This window comes from Rhinopithecus roxellana, chromosome 17 (genome assembly GCF_007565055.1).
Source record: "Rhinopithecus roxellana isolate Shanxi Qingling chromosome 17, ASM756505v1, whole genome shotgun sequence".
NCBI lineage: Eukaryota > Metazoa > Chordata > Mammalia > Primates > Cercopithecidae > Rhinopithecus > Rhinopithecus roxellana.
This window is the reverse complement of record NC_044565.1, coordinates 111,462,790-111,477,008: the sequence shown is the minus strand read 5'-3', so window position 1 is coordinate 111,477,008 and position 14,219 is coordinate 111,462,790. Positions and strand designations below refer to the sequence as shown.

Here is a 14,219-nt window from a genome sequence, read left to right as displayed (position 1 = left end):
GCAGCCGCCGTACTGTGCCTGGGCAGAGTTAGTCACCGCGGCCGTGGCCGACTTGCTCACCCCTCTCTTCTGAGGTCGTCTGGTGCTGTCTCCCCAGTGCCAGTACCTGGCACAGAGCCTGGCACTCAGGTTGCTCAGCTAGTGTCTAACAAACACACGGGTGCATGGTGGGCACACACAGCAAGTGGGCTCGACCTAGCTTGGCCCTGACAGGCTGCAAGACCCTGGCCCCTGGGGAGCCTGGGAGACCTGCCGGGCCAGGATCTCTCAAGGGGAGGCAGCGCCACTCCATGTATCTTTTTTCTTTTAAAAAACAAAACAAAACAGGGTCTTGCTTTGTCGCCCAGGCTGGAGTGCAGTGGAGCCATCATGGCTCACTGTAGCCTTGACCTCCAGAGCTCAAGCCATCTTCCCACCTCAGCATCCCTGCCCCAAGTAGCTGGAACTAGAGGCACATGCCACCATGTCCAGCTAATTATTTTACTTTTTGTAAAGAACTCCTGGGCTCAAGTGATCTTCCCACCTCAGCCTCTCAAAGTGCTGAGATTACAGGCGTGAGTCACTGCCTCCCGCGCCCCTAATCCTCACGTTTTTTTCTTTTTTTTAGCGAAGGTGTCTGGCTCTGTTGCCCAGGCTGCAGTGCAGTGGTGTGATTATAGCTCACTGTAGCCTCCAACTCCTAGGCCCAACAACCGTCAGCCCTTCCTCCATGACACTTCCCCACTGCCACTCTGACCTCCACCAGGAAGGCAGCCCCACCAAGCTTTCCTCACTCTATGCACAGCTGCTGGCCAACAAAAAACAAAACGAAGCAAAGTGCCAAGCCTTGAACTGGCTCGCATTCTCTCTCTCCGGCCACCTGTGTTGCGCCCCCTCTGGCCTACACTCTGTGCTGGACCTGTCCCTCAGTCTGCGTCCCAAAGTCCTCCCAAGCACCTCATCTCGGGCGCCCCCTGCCTCTAACTGCTGGTTGTTCCCAGCCACACCGCTGCGTCCCTCTGTTCTTCCTTCCTCACAGAGACCATCTGTGAAGTGACCTCAGTGCCGGTCACCTCCTCACTGCCCCTCCCAAGGTCTCAGCCTGGGGCACATTCTCCCCACGCACCCCGACAACCCACCTGGGTGCCCGTCCCTTCCACAAGCATGCACTGCCTTCCCGGGGTGTGCCAGGCACCAGGTGCTGAGGGGCAGCAGGGGGCAGAAACAATGTGCTCCCTGTTCTTCAGGGGCTTACGTTCTGCTTGGGGGTAGGGGGTGGAAAACACAGATGCTGAGCAAACAGGAAAAATCAGGGGGTGGCCCCCAGGAGTGACTTAGGACAAGATGAAAGCCAGTGCTGGGGCGCTCTGGGTCGGGTGGTCAGGAAGGCCCCTTGCAGAGATGGCATTTCAGCTGGAGTGAGAATGACAAGAAGCTGCAGCCCGACTAAGGCCTGGGGGAAGCGTTCAAGGCAAAGGGGGCATCTGAGGCAAAAGCCGGGGCACAAGCCAGGCCGAGGCCGCTCAGACAACCCAACCCCACCGGTCACTTCTCTGAACTCCCTCCTTGCAGTCACAGCACCTGGGACATGCTGGAACATTGTCTCAGCCCTCTGGGCAAGGCATTATGCTGCCTGAGTGGCTAGAGATGCACAGACTCTAGCCAGAGTACACCTAGTGTGGCTGAGCTGGAAGCGTCAGCTGTACCTAGTAGCTGTTCTTCCAGGATTCCAGAAAGATCACTGGGGAGGTGCGGACATGCTCAACCTCCCTTCCATCCATGCTTGGGCTGCCAGTGACCCCTTCATCACCTCGTGATGTCCTCTGAGCTGTCAGGAGGCTGCAGTCAGAGCTTTTTGGAGAGAAGAGGAACAGGACACGAAGGCCGAACTCTTTTTTTTTTTTTTTGAGACGGAGTCTCGCCCTGTTGCCCAGGCTGGAGTGCAGTGGTGTGATCTTGGCTCACCACAATCTCTGCCTCCCAGGATCAAGCAGTTCTCCTGCCTCAGCCTCCCGAGTAGCTGGGATTAAAGGTGCCCACCACCATGCCTGGCTAATTTTTTGTATTTTTAGTAGAGACGGGGTTTCACCATGTTGGCCAGGCTGGTCTTGAACTCCTGACCTCAAGTGATCCACCAGCCTTGGCCTCCCAAAGTGCTGGGATTACAGGCATGAGCCACCACACCCAGCTCAGAAGGCCGACCTCTTAATGCCCTTGCTGCCCTAACAATGCCTAACACTGGGGACTAGGAGGGGACACCAGAGGGAGTAGTTTTAATTTAATAGTATTTGTTTTCATCTTTACAAATAGTATTTGTTTTTACGCTTTACTACAAAAAATAACAACAAAAAAACGGGCTGGGGACATTGTCGGGGGGTTGTGTTTAACAAGTGTAGGGTTTCAGTTTGGGAAGATGAAAGAGTTCTGGAGATGGATGGTGGTGATGGCTGCACAACCGTGTGAATGCACTTAAGGCCCCTGAATTGTACACTTAGAAATGGTTGAAACACTATGCTTAAGAATGGTTAAGATGATTACAAAAAAATTAAATAAATGAATTTAATTCATTTATTTGAATTAAATGCTCACTGCAACCTCTGCCTCCTGGGTTCAAGGAATTCGCTGCCTCAGCCTCCCGAGTAGCTGAGATTACAGGTACCCGCCACCACACCCAGCTAGTTTTTGTATTTTTAGTAGAGACAAGGGTTTCACCATATTGGCCAGGCTGGTCTCAAACTCCTGATCTCAGGCGATCCTGCCCGCCTCAGCCTCCCAAAGTGCTGGGATTATAGGCGTGAGCCACCACACCCAATCTTTACTACAATTTTAAGAAAAGACAGGCTCTCAGCTCACTGTTCTGTCCTCACCGCCTAGCACATGGCTGGCACGCAAGTGGTAAGTCTTGATGAAAGAACATGAGTGGAGAGTTCAGATCCAGCTTAGGTCTCGGGCCTGATGTTCCTGGCCTTTGGGGAAAGGCTCCAGAGCCCGCAGGCCGTGGCCTTCCTGCCCAGGCCTGAAGCAAACACTCACCTGGGTCTTCTCTTGCCAGAGAGGGAGTGTATCCTGCTGGCCCAGCATTCGAGCAATGACCACAAGGCTGAGTTGGCTTCGAAGCCGCCTGGGGGAGAAGAAGCGACAGCTTGAGAGGGGGTGTGCTGGAAATCGGGGAGCCCGAGCAGCGGGCAGGACACCCATGGAGAGGGGAATTTGCGGGAGCCACCCTCCATCTGGGGTACCCACCGTCCATCTGGGGTACCCCAAAGGGCTTTCTCCATTGGCTGATAGCATTATTATGTATTCTAGGAGGAATGAAACGCTCAGGATCAGAAAGTTAAATAAGTCCACACAACAACTCAAGTTCCTGGTAATTTCAGAGGCCCACAGAGCAGGCAGGGCTTTTCTTAGTTTTTTATCCCCTCTGCTGATACATATCTATGGATCCATAGAGGCAGGAGCGCTGAACTGCTTTCCAATACACCTCTGCCTCTTCTTTCCTTTGTGGCGCCACCCCTGCAGGGTGGGGGAGGCTGGGTGACTGACTTGGCCTCCGGAGGCCAAACTTCATGGTTTTCTTTTCACCCAGTATCCCCTGGGCTTTCCTTTGGGAAATCCATCTCCTGCCAGGCTCCCAGGACAGGCACCTGACCCAGTCACTGAGAGGTGGCCTCGGGCTGTGACTGAACTATCAGCAAAGTGCAGGCGTGTGGGCCTTTCCAGCAGGGTGGCCACTACAGCCGCTGGTGACCATCCTGCCTCCTAGAGGGAGAACCAGTAAGAGGAAGCCACAGGGAGGCAAAGAGGCTGAGACAGAGCCCTGACAACGCCGAGAGCTGTGCCTGGAACCCCTGGCCCCTGGACCTCTCAGCCCAGCTGTGCATGCAGAGAGGCTCCGTGGGTGAAGGGGAACTGAGGCAGGAATGGTTTCCTCAAAGCTCCGGCGAGGCTGGGATCACAGAGGCACTAATCTAGGGCCTAAAACCCCGGGGCGCTTTTAAACTTTCTTAGGAAAGAGTCAAGAAAGTCAGAGGACTCAGCAAAGCAGCAGACTCTTGGATTTTTCAAAAAGCAGAACAAGCAGCAGCAGCACTGCACCCCAGAAGAGCCAACACGAATGGGGGCCATGCCAGTAACTGGGCAGGGTTACGGGCGCTCACACAGATGGCAGGATACTGATGGGTGCACCACTGCCGAAAACTGGCAAGATCTACTGAAGACGTGTAGATGCCCACCCCATGCCCAGCAATCCTACTCCTAGGCACAAAGGTGCAAAAAAGGAGAGACACTAGAAGGCTAGCAGCAGCAGCAACAGCACAGTGGACAGACAGATCAGACTGCATCCATACGGCTCAGTCCTGTGGCGGGGTTGTGATTATGAATGAACCACAACTACCTCCTACAACATAAATGACCTCCAGTGTGGTAGGAAAGCAGCCAAGCACAAAAAATTTATCTGCATGGTCTCATTTTTTTGTCGTTGTTTTTTGAGACAGAGTCTCGCTCTGTTGCCAGGCTGGAGTGCAATGGCATGATCTCGGCTCACTGTAACCTCTGCCTCCCAGGTTCAAGCGATTCTCCTGCCTCAGTCTCCCAAGTAGACGGGACTACAGTCACGCATGCGCCACCATGCCTGGCTAATTTTTTTTTTTTTTTTTTTTGTATTTTAAGTAGAGACAGGGTTTCGCCACATCAGCCAGGCTGGTCTCGAGCTCCTGATTTCAGGTGATCCAGTCGCCCTGGCCTCCCAAAGTGCTGGAATTACAGGCATGAGCCACAGTGCTCAGCCAACATGGTCTCATTTATGTAACGTACAAACATGGGCATGCCAGTTACCGTACTCTACGCCTGCAGTCCCTGCTACTCAGGCTGCTGAGGTGGGAGAATTGCTTGAGCCTTGGAGTTCGTGGCTACCTTGGGCAACATAGCAAGACCCCAACTCTTTTATGCCTGGGTTTAAACGATTCTCCTGCCTCAGCCTCCCAAGTAACTGGGATTACAGGCACCCGCCATCACGCCTGGCTAATTTTTGTATTTTCAGTAGAGACAGGTTTCACCATCTTGGCCAGGCTGGTCTTGAACTCCTGACCTCATGATCTACTCACCTCAGCCTCCCAAAGTGCTGGGATTACAGGTGACCCCAACTCTTAAAAAAAACAAATGCAAATGGCAAACTTCAGCTGTTGGAAGCTGGATCCTGGTGACCCTGGGGTGGGGATGGGCGGCAGGTTCTGATCATGTTTCATTTCTTGACCTGGGTGCTGGTTTCATGGACATTGGACTTGTGAAAATGCACTGAGCCATACACTTAATTGTCTTTGCTCTATTCTGTTTGTATATTGTAGTTCAATAAAACAATTAAGAAAAAATTCAGGCCAGGCACAGTAGCTCATGCCTGTAATCCCAACACTTTGGGAGGCCAAGGTGGGTGGATCATTTGAGGTCAGGAGTTCAAGACCAGCTTGGCCAACATGGTGAAACCCCATCTCTACTAAAAATACAAAAATTAGCTGGGCATGGTGGCGGGTGCCTGTAATCCCAGCTACCTGGGAGGCTGAGGCAGGAGAACTGCTTGAACCCGGGAGGCGGAGGTTGCGGTGAGCCAAGATTACACCACTGCACTCCAGCCTGGGTGACAGAGCGAGACTCCGTCTCGAAAAAAAAGAAAAAGAAAAAAAAAGATTCAGCTGGAAGGAAGATAGGATTGCTAGATTTAGCAAATTAAAATATAAAACGCCCGGTTAAGCCGGGTGCGGTGGCTCACGTCTGTAATCCCAGCACTTTGGGAGGCCGAAGTGGGTGGATCAGCTGAGATTGGGAGTTCAAGACCAGCCTGACCAACATGAAGAAACCTCGTCTCTACTAAAAATACAAAATATACACTATATATACATTTAGTATATTTTATATAGTATAATATATGTAATATATAGTATTTTATATATATATATATATATATATATTTTTTTTTTTTTTTTTTTTTTGAGACAGTTTCACTCTTGTTGCCCAGACTGGCATGCAATGGTGTGATCTTGGCTCACTGCAACCTCCACCTCCTAGGTTCAAGCGATTCTCCTGCTACTGTGTACTCACCCAACCCCGCAGTGCCCGTGTACTCACCCAACCCCACAGCGCCCCTGTGTACTCACTCAACACTCCCTACTTCCCCCACACCAGAGCACTGAGGAAAGGCAGTGGCCACCCGGACTGAGCCATAGGACAACGAACAGAAGCCCCTCATTCCCGCTCTGCGGCCCCTGCAACAGACCCCCGTGGGTGCAGGCCACCCCCTGGCCCCACACCGAGAGCCCCAAGCTTCAGTTTCTCCCCCACCCACAGGCCTTCGCCTCCTTGTCAAACACGGCCAGCTTTCCAGCTGTTCAGGAGCCCGGGCAGCAGCTGGGCTGGGAACACAGTGGGAGGCCAACGCCCCCTCTGAGCTGCTCCACAGCGAACTCAAAGCCAGTCAGAAGTCCGCATCTGGGCTTCATTAATCCAAAACCCAAGGCCTGCGCGGGAGCTCGTTTACTCGCAGCGGGCGAGGAGGGCTGGCCCTGTCTGAGGGTGAGGGGAGCAGGCGGGCCGGCAAAGCAGTGCTAGGGGTGGTTCCAGAAGGGAAGAGGCGGGCAGAGTGGGTCAGGATGGGGCTGTTATCCAGAAATTAAGAAAAGCACCAGAAAAAGCACCAAGAGGGTAAATGGATGAAAATAAACCCATATCTGAGTGGCAAGCGCCTCACTGTCCCTGCCTGCCCGCTGCCTTTCATCCTCATGGCCCTCCCGGCCTTTTAAACCCAGTCCTGCATTCTCAGTTCCCACTGGGACACAGCGGGGGGCGGGGGGGGGGGAGACCACTTTTTTATTTTACAGACTGAGAACTTATCCCATGAAGGAGGAAAAGAAAAGCCTCACCCCCACACCACCCAAACTGTACAGGGTGCAAGCAGAGGTGCCAGCTGTGGGCTCTCCCTCCCACAGAAGAGGCCTGACCCCACTTGGCAAGGCCTCCCCGGAACCAGGTTCAGAGGAGGAGGCAGAAGCCATGGGGCCATCCCAGTCACTGTCATATAAGGCAACGGGCTCCAGCCCTGGCGTGCACCAGCCAGGCCAGGCCAGGCCAGCCTCTGCCCCCGCCTTGTCCCCCTCCACCCACCACGGGCCTCCACAAGACCAGGACACTGGATTAGCACTCAGAGGAGCCGAAGGCACTGAGACATTCAGAAATGACTTTTCCAAACCTGCAGCAGGGTCAGAAGTGGAATGCCGGTGCTCTGCTTCCCTGGCTCTGCAAGCGGCACCCAGGATGGCAAAGGCACCAACCACGTGGGCCGCTGGGATGTCTGGTGGTGACATAGGCCAGAACAGCCCCTCTGGAGCCCCTTGTCTTCACTCCCTGGGAGGGGAACTGGGCCCTGCCAAGACTGAACTGCCCTAAAAGGCTGTCAGGCACCTGGCCAAAGGCATGAGCTGCCTTTTCCAGTCTCCAGGGCAGCTCAGGAAGCGACAGCAGTGGCCTGTTCCACCGTGGCAATGCTGCCTGACACGCTGCCTCAGGGTGTCCGCCTGGCTCACACCCCGGGCCTCTTGTCCATCAGGCTGCCTGTCAGCCACCCGCTCGGCACTCCTTCCCTAGACTCTTCCATTGTGCACTTGTCAGGTGGGAAGAACCAGGGGGTGGGCTTAGAAGCTGGTTGTCCCTCCCGGGGGTCTGCGAGCCCACAGCCACCAGACTGCCTGGTCATCCACAGACCAGTCTGAGCACACACCGTATAGACAGGAGGAGACGGCGGGACACAGTTGGCCACAGACCCAGACGAGTGGACCACCACGGGGCAACATGAGGAATCCGTCTACAACCAGGCACATTGACATGGAGGGGACCCACAAACCAGGTGTTCAACAAAGGAAGCCAGACCCATGGGAGAACGCTCTGCATGGTCCCATTTATATAAATGTTTAAAAACAGGCAAAATTGGGCTGGGCATGGTGGCTCACACCTGTAATCCCAGCACTTTGGGAAACTGAGGCAGGAGGCTCATTTGAGGCCAGGAGTTCGAGGCCATCCTGGGCAACATAGGGAGAACCCATCTCTCAAAAACCAACCAACCAGCAAAACAGATAAAATGAATCTATATGATGGAAGCCATGGAAGTGATTACCTCTGCAGGAGGCAATGCCTGGCAGGGGCCCGACAGGGCTTCTGGGGAGCTGCAGACATTCTGTTCCACGGTCAAGTGGTACACGAATGATCTCTTTTGCAAAGAGTACTAAGTGTCCTCCTACATATAGTCCTTCCATTCATATGTGTTATAAGCAAATTAAAAGGTACACATGGACAATCATAGCAACTTCCATTCTCATCTCCCTTTCTTTGTATGATGATAAAAATCACAGAATCTCAGGCTTAGAAAACACCTTGAAGTCGCCCAGGCGCGGTGGCTCACGCCTGCAATCCCAGCACTTTGGGAGGCTGAGGCGGGAGGATCACCTGAGGTCAGTTCGAGAGCAGCCTGGCCAGCATGGTTAAACACCGTCTCTACAAAAAATCCAAAAATTAGCCGGGCGTGGTGACGGGCACCTGTAATCTCAGCTACTCAGGAGGCTGAGGCAGAAGAATCACTTGAACCTGGGAGGCAGAGCTGGCAGTGAGCTGAGATTGCTCCACTGCACTATAGCCTGGACAATAGATCAAAACTCTGTCTCAAAAAAAAAAAAAAAAGGAAAATAGAACACACCTTGAAGTCACCTAACCTAGCTTCTGCATAGTTATCCATTTTAATTCTCTGCCACACCCCCAACAAGTGTTCACTTCAGCAAAGAAAGGGCAGTATCTGCCAAGACAGCCCAAATTCATTTACCGCACTAACCAAAGGAAATTGTTCCCATATTTTGCCAAAATCTGCCCTTCTGGGACTTCCACTCAAAGCTTCTGGATCCCATCCTCCGGGGCCTCCAGGAGGGAGCTCTCCGCCAACCTAGGTCCTCCACGCTTGGAAGAAGTTGCCACATTCCCATGGCTGCCCCTTCCTGCAGGCGCCACGGCCCCTCCATTCCCACCTTTTGGCATCTTTTTTTGCCATTTTGGTTCGGGTCCTCTGAGGGCCCTGGGGCTTGTCCATGTTCCCTTTCGAGAGAGACACTAGGAGCTGAGGCTGATGCTCATTTTCTTGGCAGACCGACAACACAACGCAGTTAACAGACTGAGCCCAAAGTCGTCTTTTTTCACACGTCTTGCTGTCAAATCCCATTTCCCAGATCCTGTTCTTAATTGTGCAGCTGGGCCTCTCTTTTCAACTCAGTCCATCATTACGGTCGGTTGAGATCTTCTGGGATCTTCAGTCTGCTGTCAGTTGTATTCATGTCATCTCTGAATCTGACCATTGTTCCATTAACAGCCTCATCCAAAACACTGGGCCTGCCCTGGTCAACCTGTGAGTGGAGACTGAACTCGGGGTGGTGACAGGGCCTGCCCTCTGGGGACACTCTGATGGCCAGCAGCATCTTTTGATAATGAGCCCACTTCATTCTATCATCGTCTGGCCTGCACTCCGTCATGCCAAACCCAGGCTATGACAACAGCCTCTACCAAATGCCCAGGAAACCTACATACAGGCACTGCACAGTCTTCTCTGGAGTATGATTTTGGTTGATCTGTGGAAAAGTGAGGCTTGCCTGGTATGATTTCTTTTTAGGACTCCTAGAAACCAGTGCATCCTTTTCTATGTATGTGCTCCCAAGCCAGAATCCCCTGGGGACTGATGTGGAGGAGCACATCAAGCACTGTCGCCCCCATCTCCTGAAAGCTGTCCACCTCCAAAAGTCCCCATGGAGCCACGGCCCCATCTGCATGTCTCCCAGCAGCAGGGAGATGACATCCCGCCAGGGAGACAGCCTTCTCTGCACAGTAAGGTCAGTCATGCAGCCTCCCATTCTCTTACGCTTTAACCCCCTTCAACGACCAATATTTGATTCCAAATGAAAAACTGTTCTCCTTGACGAAGACGACAGAAGCAAAATAGGAATCACGTAGTGTTGCTCTCTCCATCAGGACTAACATTTTACTGTCAGCCCTAAACCACACTCCTTGCTTCAAAAATAACTACACAGAAACTCCTTTTATGGCCTTTGGCATTTCCCAGCAATACTCCCACTGGTCCACACCATGTGTCTGGTTGTCTTACTTTGGTGCCCTTCTTTCCAAACCTGAGACCACGAACAAGCTCCAAGGGGAGCCCCTGCAGCCTTTAATACTTCCCTCCTTTTCCTCACTAGGCTCCTTTGTAATCCCTATTCAAAGTTTCAGTGCAAGCTCTCCCAGCCCACTTGAAACATCTCTCTTAGAATCTGTTTTTTTTTTTTTTTTTTTTTTTTTTTTGTGAGACAGAGTCTCACTCTGTTGCCCAGACTGGAGTGCAGTAGCGCAATCTCGGCTCACTACAAACTCAGCCTCCAGAGTAGCTGGGACTACAGGTGCATGCCACCACGCCTGGCTAATTTTCGTAATTTTAGTAGACCTGGAGTTTCACCATGTTGGCCAGGCTGGTCTTGAACTCCTGAACTCAAGTGATCCACCTGCCTTGGCCTCCCAAAGTGCTGGGATTACAGGCGTGAGCCACCACGCTGAGCCCTATAATCTATTTTTTCTTTTTTAAGTCCTACCTCTTTATGCTTCTTTGAAATCTGCCCTCCAGAAGCAGACACAGCCCGAGTGTGCTGTGTGAGTCCCCCCACCGTGCCAGGCTCTGTGGACTCAGGGAGTACGGTCCCAGCACCTGTCCCTCTGCTGCTCACGGCCCATGTCAGCGAGGGGACAGCCTGATCGGCCTGCAACAGGGGCTGCTCGAAGAGGAGATGCTTTGGCCCGAGCCTCGTCTTGAGGCTGAAGAGATGTGAACCAGGCAGAGGAGGAGGATGGGAAGAGGCCCCTCCAGGAGGAGGAGACAGATGCAGAAAAACTTGGAGGCAAAAGATCATCTTGAGTTGAGGTGGCTGCCAAGTTCTAGGATGTTGCAAAAGCGTGGAAGCCTGCAGGGGGCAGGGTGGCATGTGAGCCTGGGAAAGAGGGCACCAAGCCCCTCCAATCCCAGGCTGTGCTGTGGCATTTCACCCTGACGGGGAAAGTCTAAGGATTTTAAGCACATCAGCGATGTGACCACAAGAGCATCTGAGGGAAGGTCACACTCGGGGACAGCACAAGGTGGAGCTGGTGGAGAGAGCCTGGAAAGAGACGGTGGGATGCTCTGGCGGAAATCCAAGGGGGCTGCAGGAAGAGCTGCACCAAAGCAGCCACAGGGAGGGTGAGGAGACATGAGCACTGTGTGAGACTGGGGAGCTCCAGGGCACCAAAACTGTCCATAGGACTCTAGGCCTGGGCAGTGGGCAGGCGCTGGTGCCACTCATGGAGCCATGGAAGACAGGGAAGGGGTCCTCCTGGGAAGGCGATGACTCCTGTTTCCCACATGCTGAATCCCATTCGCCACACAGATCGGTACTCAGCAGCAAAGTCTGGCCACAGGTATTCGTTTGTGAGCTACTAGCATGTCCCTGGAGTTGAGGCCTCAGATGCCGACGAGATGGTGTCTCAGGCTGGCTTCCCCAGAAAGTAGGCTCTGAAATGGATATTAGCACGCAGGGAATTTACGTCGGAAGAGAGGATGCAAGGAATTTATGCAAGGAGAGACAAAGGAAACCAGGCTGCCACACAGCCACAGTGAAGGCCTCAGCTGACCCCACGAGGACTCCGGAGCTAGCAGGGTCCTTCAGACATCCTCAGCTAAGGCAACGCGGGAGACCTTTGTGCCCCAGCACTGGGCTGCTGCCAAGGAAGGGGCCCAGCCCTGGTAAGGTGACCACCTTTGGCAGAGGTGACGCCTGACACGGGCTGGCACCCCCAGCAGTGGAAAGTGTCCCATTCCTGGATTGGGGCAAGCGGGGGGGCACCCAGTACCCCCAACTTCATGGAACTGTGTCACAAGAGGGGCTGGGGCGGAATCCTGAGGCCCACCAAGACTGGAGGGCTGGTGGGGGAGGGGTATCCCTGACGGCAGCTGAGGAAGCCAGGAGGGCGCTGGGAAGCCCAGAGAAGGAAGTGCTGGCTGCTCATCAGGAAGGGCCGGGATCCCTGGTGATGGAGCAGGTTGACTGGAGCGCCTGGTGCCACAGGAGGTGTCTCCTCAGCTCCTGGCCCTTTAGGTCCCTCAAACACCCCACCCCACCAGAGAGGGAGCCGCATCCTCTCCAGCCATGTCCCCTTCCTGGCAATCATGGCCTGACTGCCGCCCACCTTCCCGCTGCTGCCTGCCTCCCAGCTCCAGGCCAGGCTCCGGACGGGACCTTCATCTTGCCTCTTGTTCCTCCAGATTTGGTGCCCTTCTGAAATCTCCAGGTTGACTGGGCCTTGACTGCCTCCTTCCAGACGTTCTGGCCTCACCCGCCCACAGTGAGAGCTATGATGCTCTGAGCTCTGAAGCACTCAACCTGCCCGAGAGTGGGCAGGATTCAGCCATGAGTGAGAGAGAACTGGGGGAGGAAGTTTGGAACTGCGGCAGGAGCGAAAGGGAGATGTGGGTGGAGACAGAATGGCTGTTTTAAGGTAAGAGACACAGGAACGCATTTATTTGCTGCAGAGAAAGCTGGTGAACAAAAAGCAAATGGTACAAGAATAAGAGATGACTGCAGAAGGTTTTGGGAGGCAGGACTGCCAGGATCCAGAATTAAGGGTGCAGTGGGCAGCAGGGAGGTGAGAACTGTGAGAGCACTGCGTTTGTCTAGTGGGGGTAGCTGTTTGCTGGGAGTGCAGAGGCTTCAACAGCAGGAAGCATGGAGTCTGCTGAGGTCCCCAGCAGGCTGGCCAGGAACTCTCAGTGGCTCCAGGCAGCCTGAAGGGATCATGGGCCAAGGTGGTGACGAGGGACATGCATGTGGCATCACTCCATTTGGCCGTGCAGTTTCAGGTCTGAGAATAGGCAGGAAGGGAGTCCATAGTGGAGAAGGGGTCCAGGTGCTGACCCAGGGCCCGGCAGTGGTGAGGGGAGAAGGAAAGATGGGGCCCTCTGGCACGGCAGTGAGGAAGTGAACGCGAATGGGACGAAAATGAGGAGGGCTTCGAGGGAGGCCACGGTGCATCTGCGCCTGTCCCCGCTCTTACCCCCGGTGTGCAAGGACCTGACAGGCGTGAGGCTGCTCTCTCCCTAGGCTGCCTGCACTTCCGCTCCATCAGTCAGTTCCTCCTTGGTGGCCACACACAACCTCCTTGGCTGGCTGCTCCAGACAGAAGAACAGTAAGAGGATCCTGCGGTACTCCAGAATTCACAGGAAGATGGACAACCCGGCTAAGGGACGTGGAGCAGCATGGTCTCTGCCCAGAAGAGCCTGTGAAGACTGCTGTCCCTGGGTCCTTTCCTCAGGAGCGTCCAAGTGGTTAGGCATGGGTCTCGCTCCCAGAGGTGGAACAAAGGAGTGCCTGACTCCTGGCTTCTGTGCAGAGGGGGGTGCGAGGAAGATGCCTCCTCAACACAGGAAGGAAGCCCACAGCGCCTGCAAACCTCCATGTATTTCCATCACAGGAAGAGATCAGCAGAGAGCCAAACGCTGTTGGCTTTTACCTATTGGACAAATATTTACTCAGCGCCCGTGATATTCCAGTCCCTGCTCTGTTCTGGGTGCTGGGGACGCAGTCATGTGGGAGATGGAGGTAGCCCTCCTGCCCAGGGAGCTCACACGCGTGGGGAGCGCCAGGTCACAGTTCACTTCTGGTCCTGGTAGTCAATGGAGAAAAATGAAGGAAAGGGAGGTTCTGCAGAGCCCTGAGGTGGAAGCTCATTTGGAAAAAAAGATCAGGTGAAGCCTCTCCGAGACAGTGACATGTGGGCAGAGACCACCATGATGAGAAAACAGGAGTCTCCTACCAACGTGCGGGCATGGGGGAGGGTGGGCACCAAGACACAAGTGCCCAGTGCACCCCAGGGACAGGGAGAAGAGCAGAGAGGGCAGAGCCACACCGCAAAGGGGCCTTAGCGGCCACCTCAAAGACTCCAGGCTTCCTTCCAAGATGACGCAAAGTCTTGGAAGATTCTGGAGCAGGGAAGTGACTCAATTGCTTATGACAGCTCTTTTATGGTTCAGTGTTTTAGGTGTCATCATCATGTTGTAATTATGTTTTAAAATACCCACCAAGGGCTGGGCACTGTGATCTCAGCACTTTGGGAGGCCAAGGTGGGAGGATCACTTGAGCCCAGGGGTCTA

The 14,219-nt window shown here is 53.9% G+C and overlaps 1 protein-coding gene across 2 annotated transcripts in view; it reads right to left on the bottom strand.

Moving 5' to 3' along the window:
* FAM178B (family with sequence similarity 178 member B) overlaps positions 1-14,219 on the bottom strand; it is a 76,935-nt gene that overhangs the window by 24,056 nt on the left and 38,660 nt on the right. The window contains exons 1-2 of one of the 2 annotated variants that reach the window (XM_010362107.2): positions 7,214-7,362; positions 3,013-3,100 (exon numbers count right to left, since the gene is read on the bottom strand). In XM_010362107.2, coding sequence (XP_010360409.1) covers positions 3,013-3,060 — 48 coding nt within the window. In that variant the 5' untranslated portion in view covers positions 3,061-3,100; positions 7,214-7,362. Of the gene's footprint in view, positions 1-3,012; positions 3,101-7,213; positions 7,363-14,219 lie in introns of those variants that run through there. The other variant, XM_030921415.1, reaches the window with a different exon arrangement.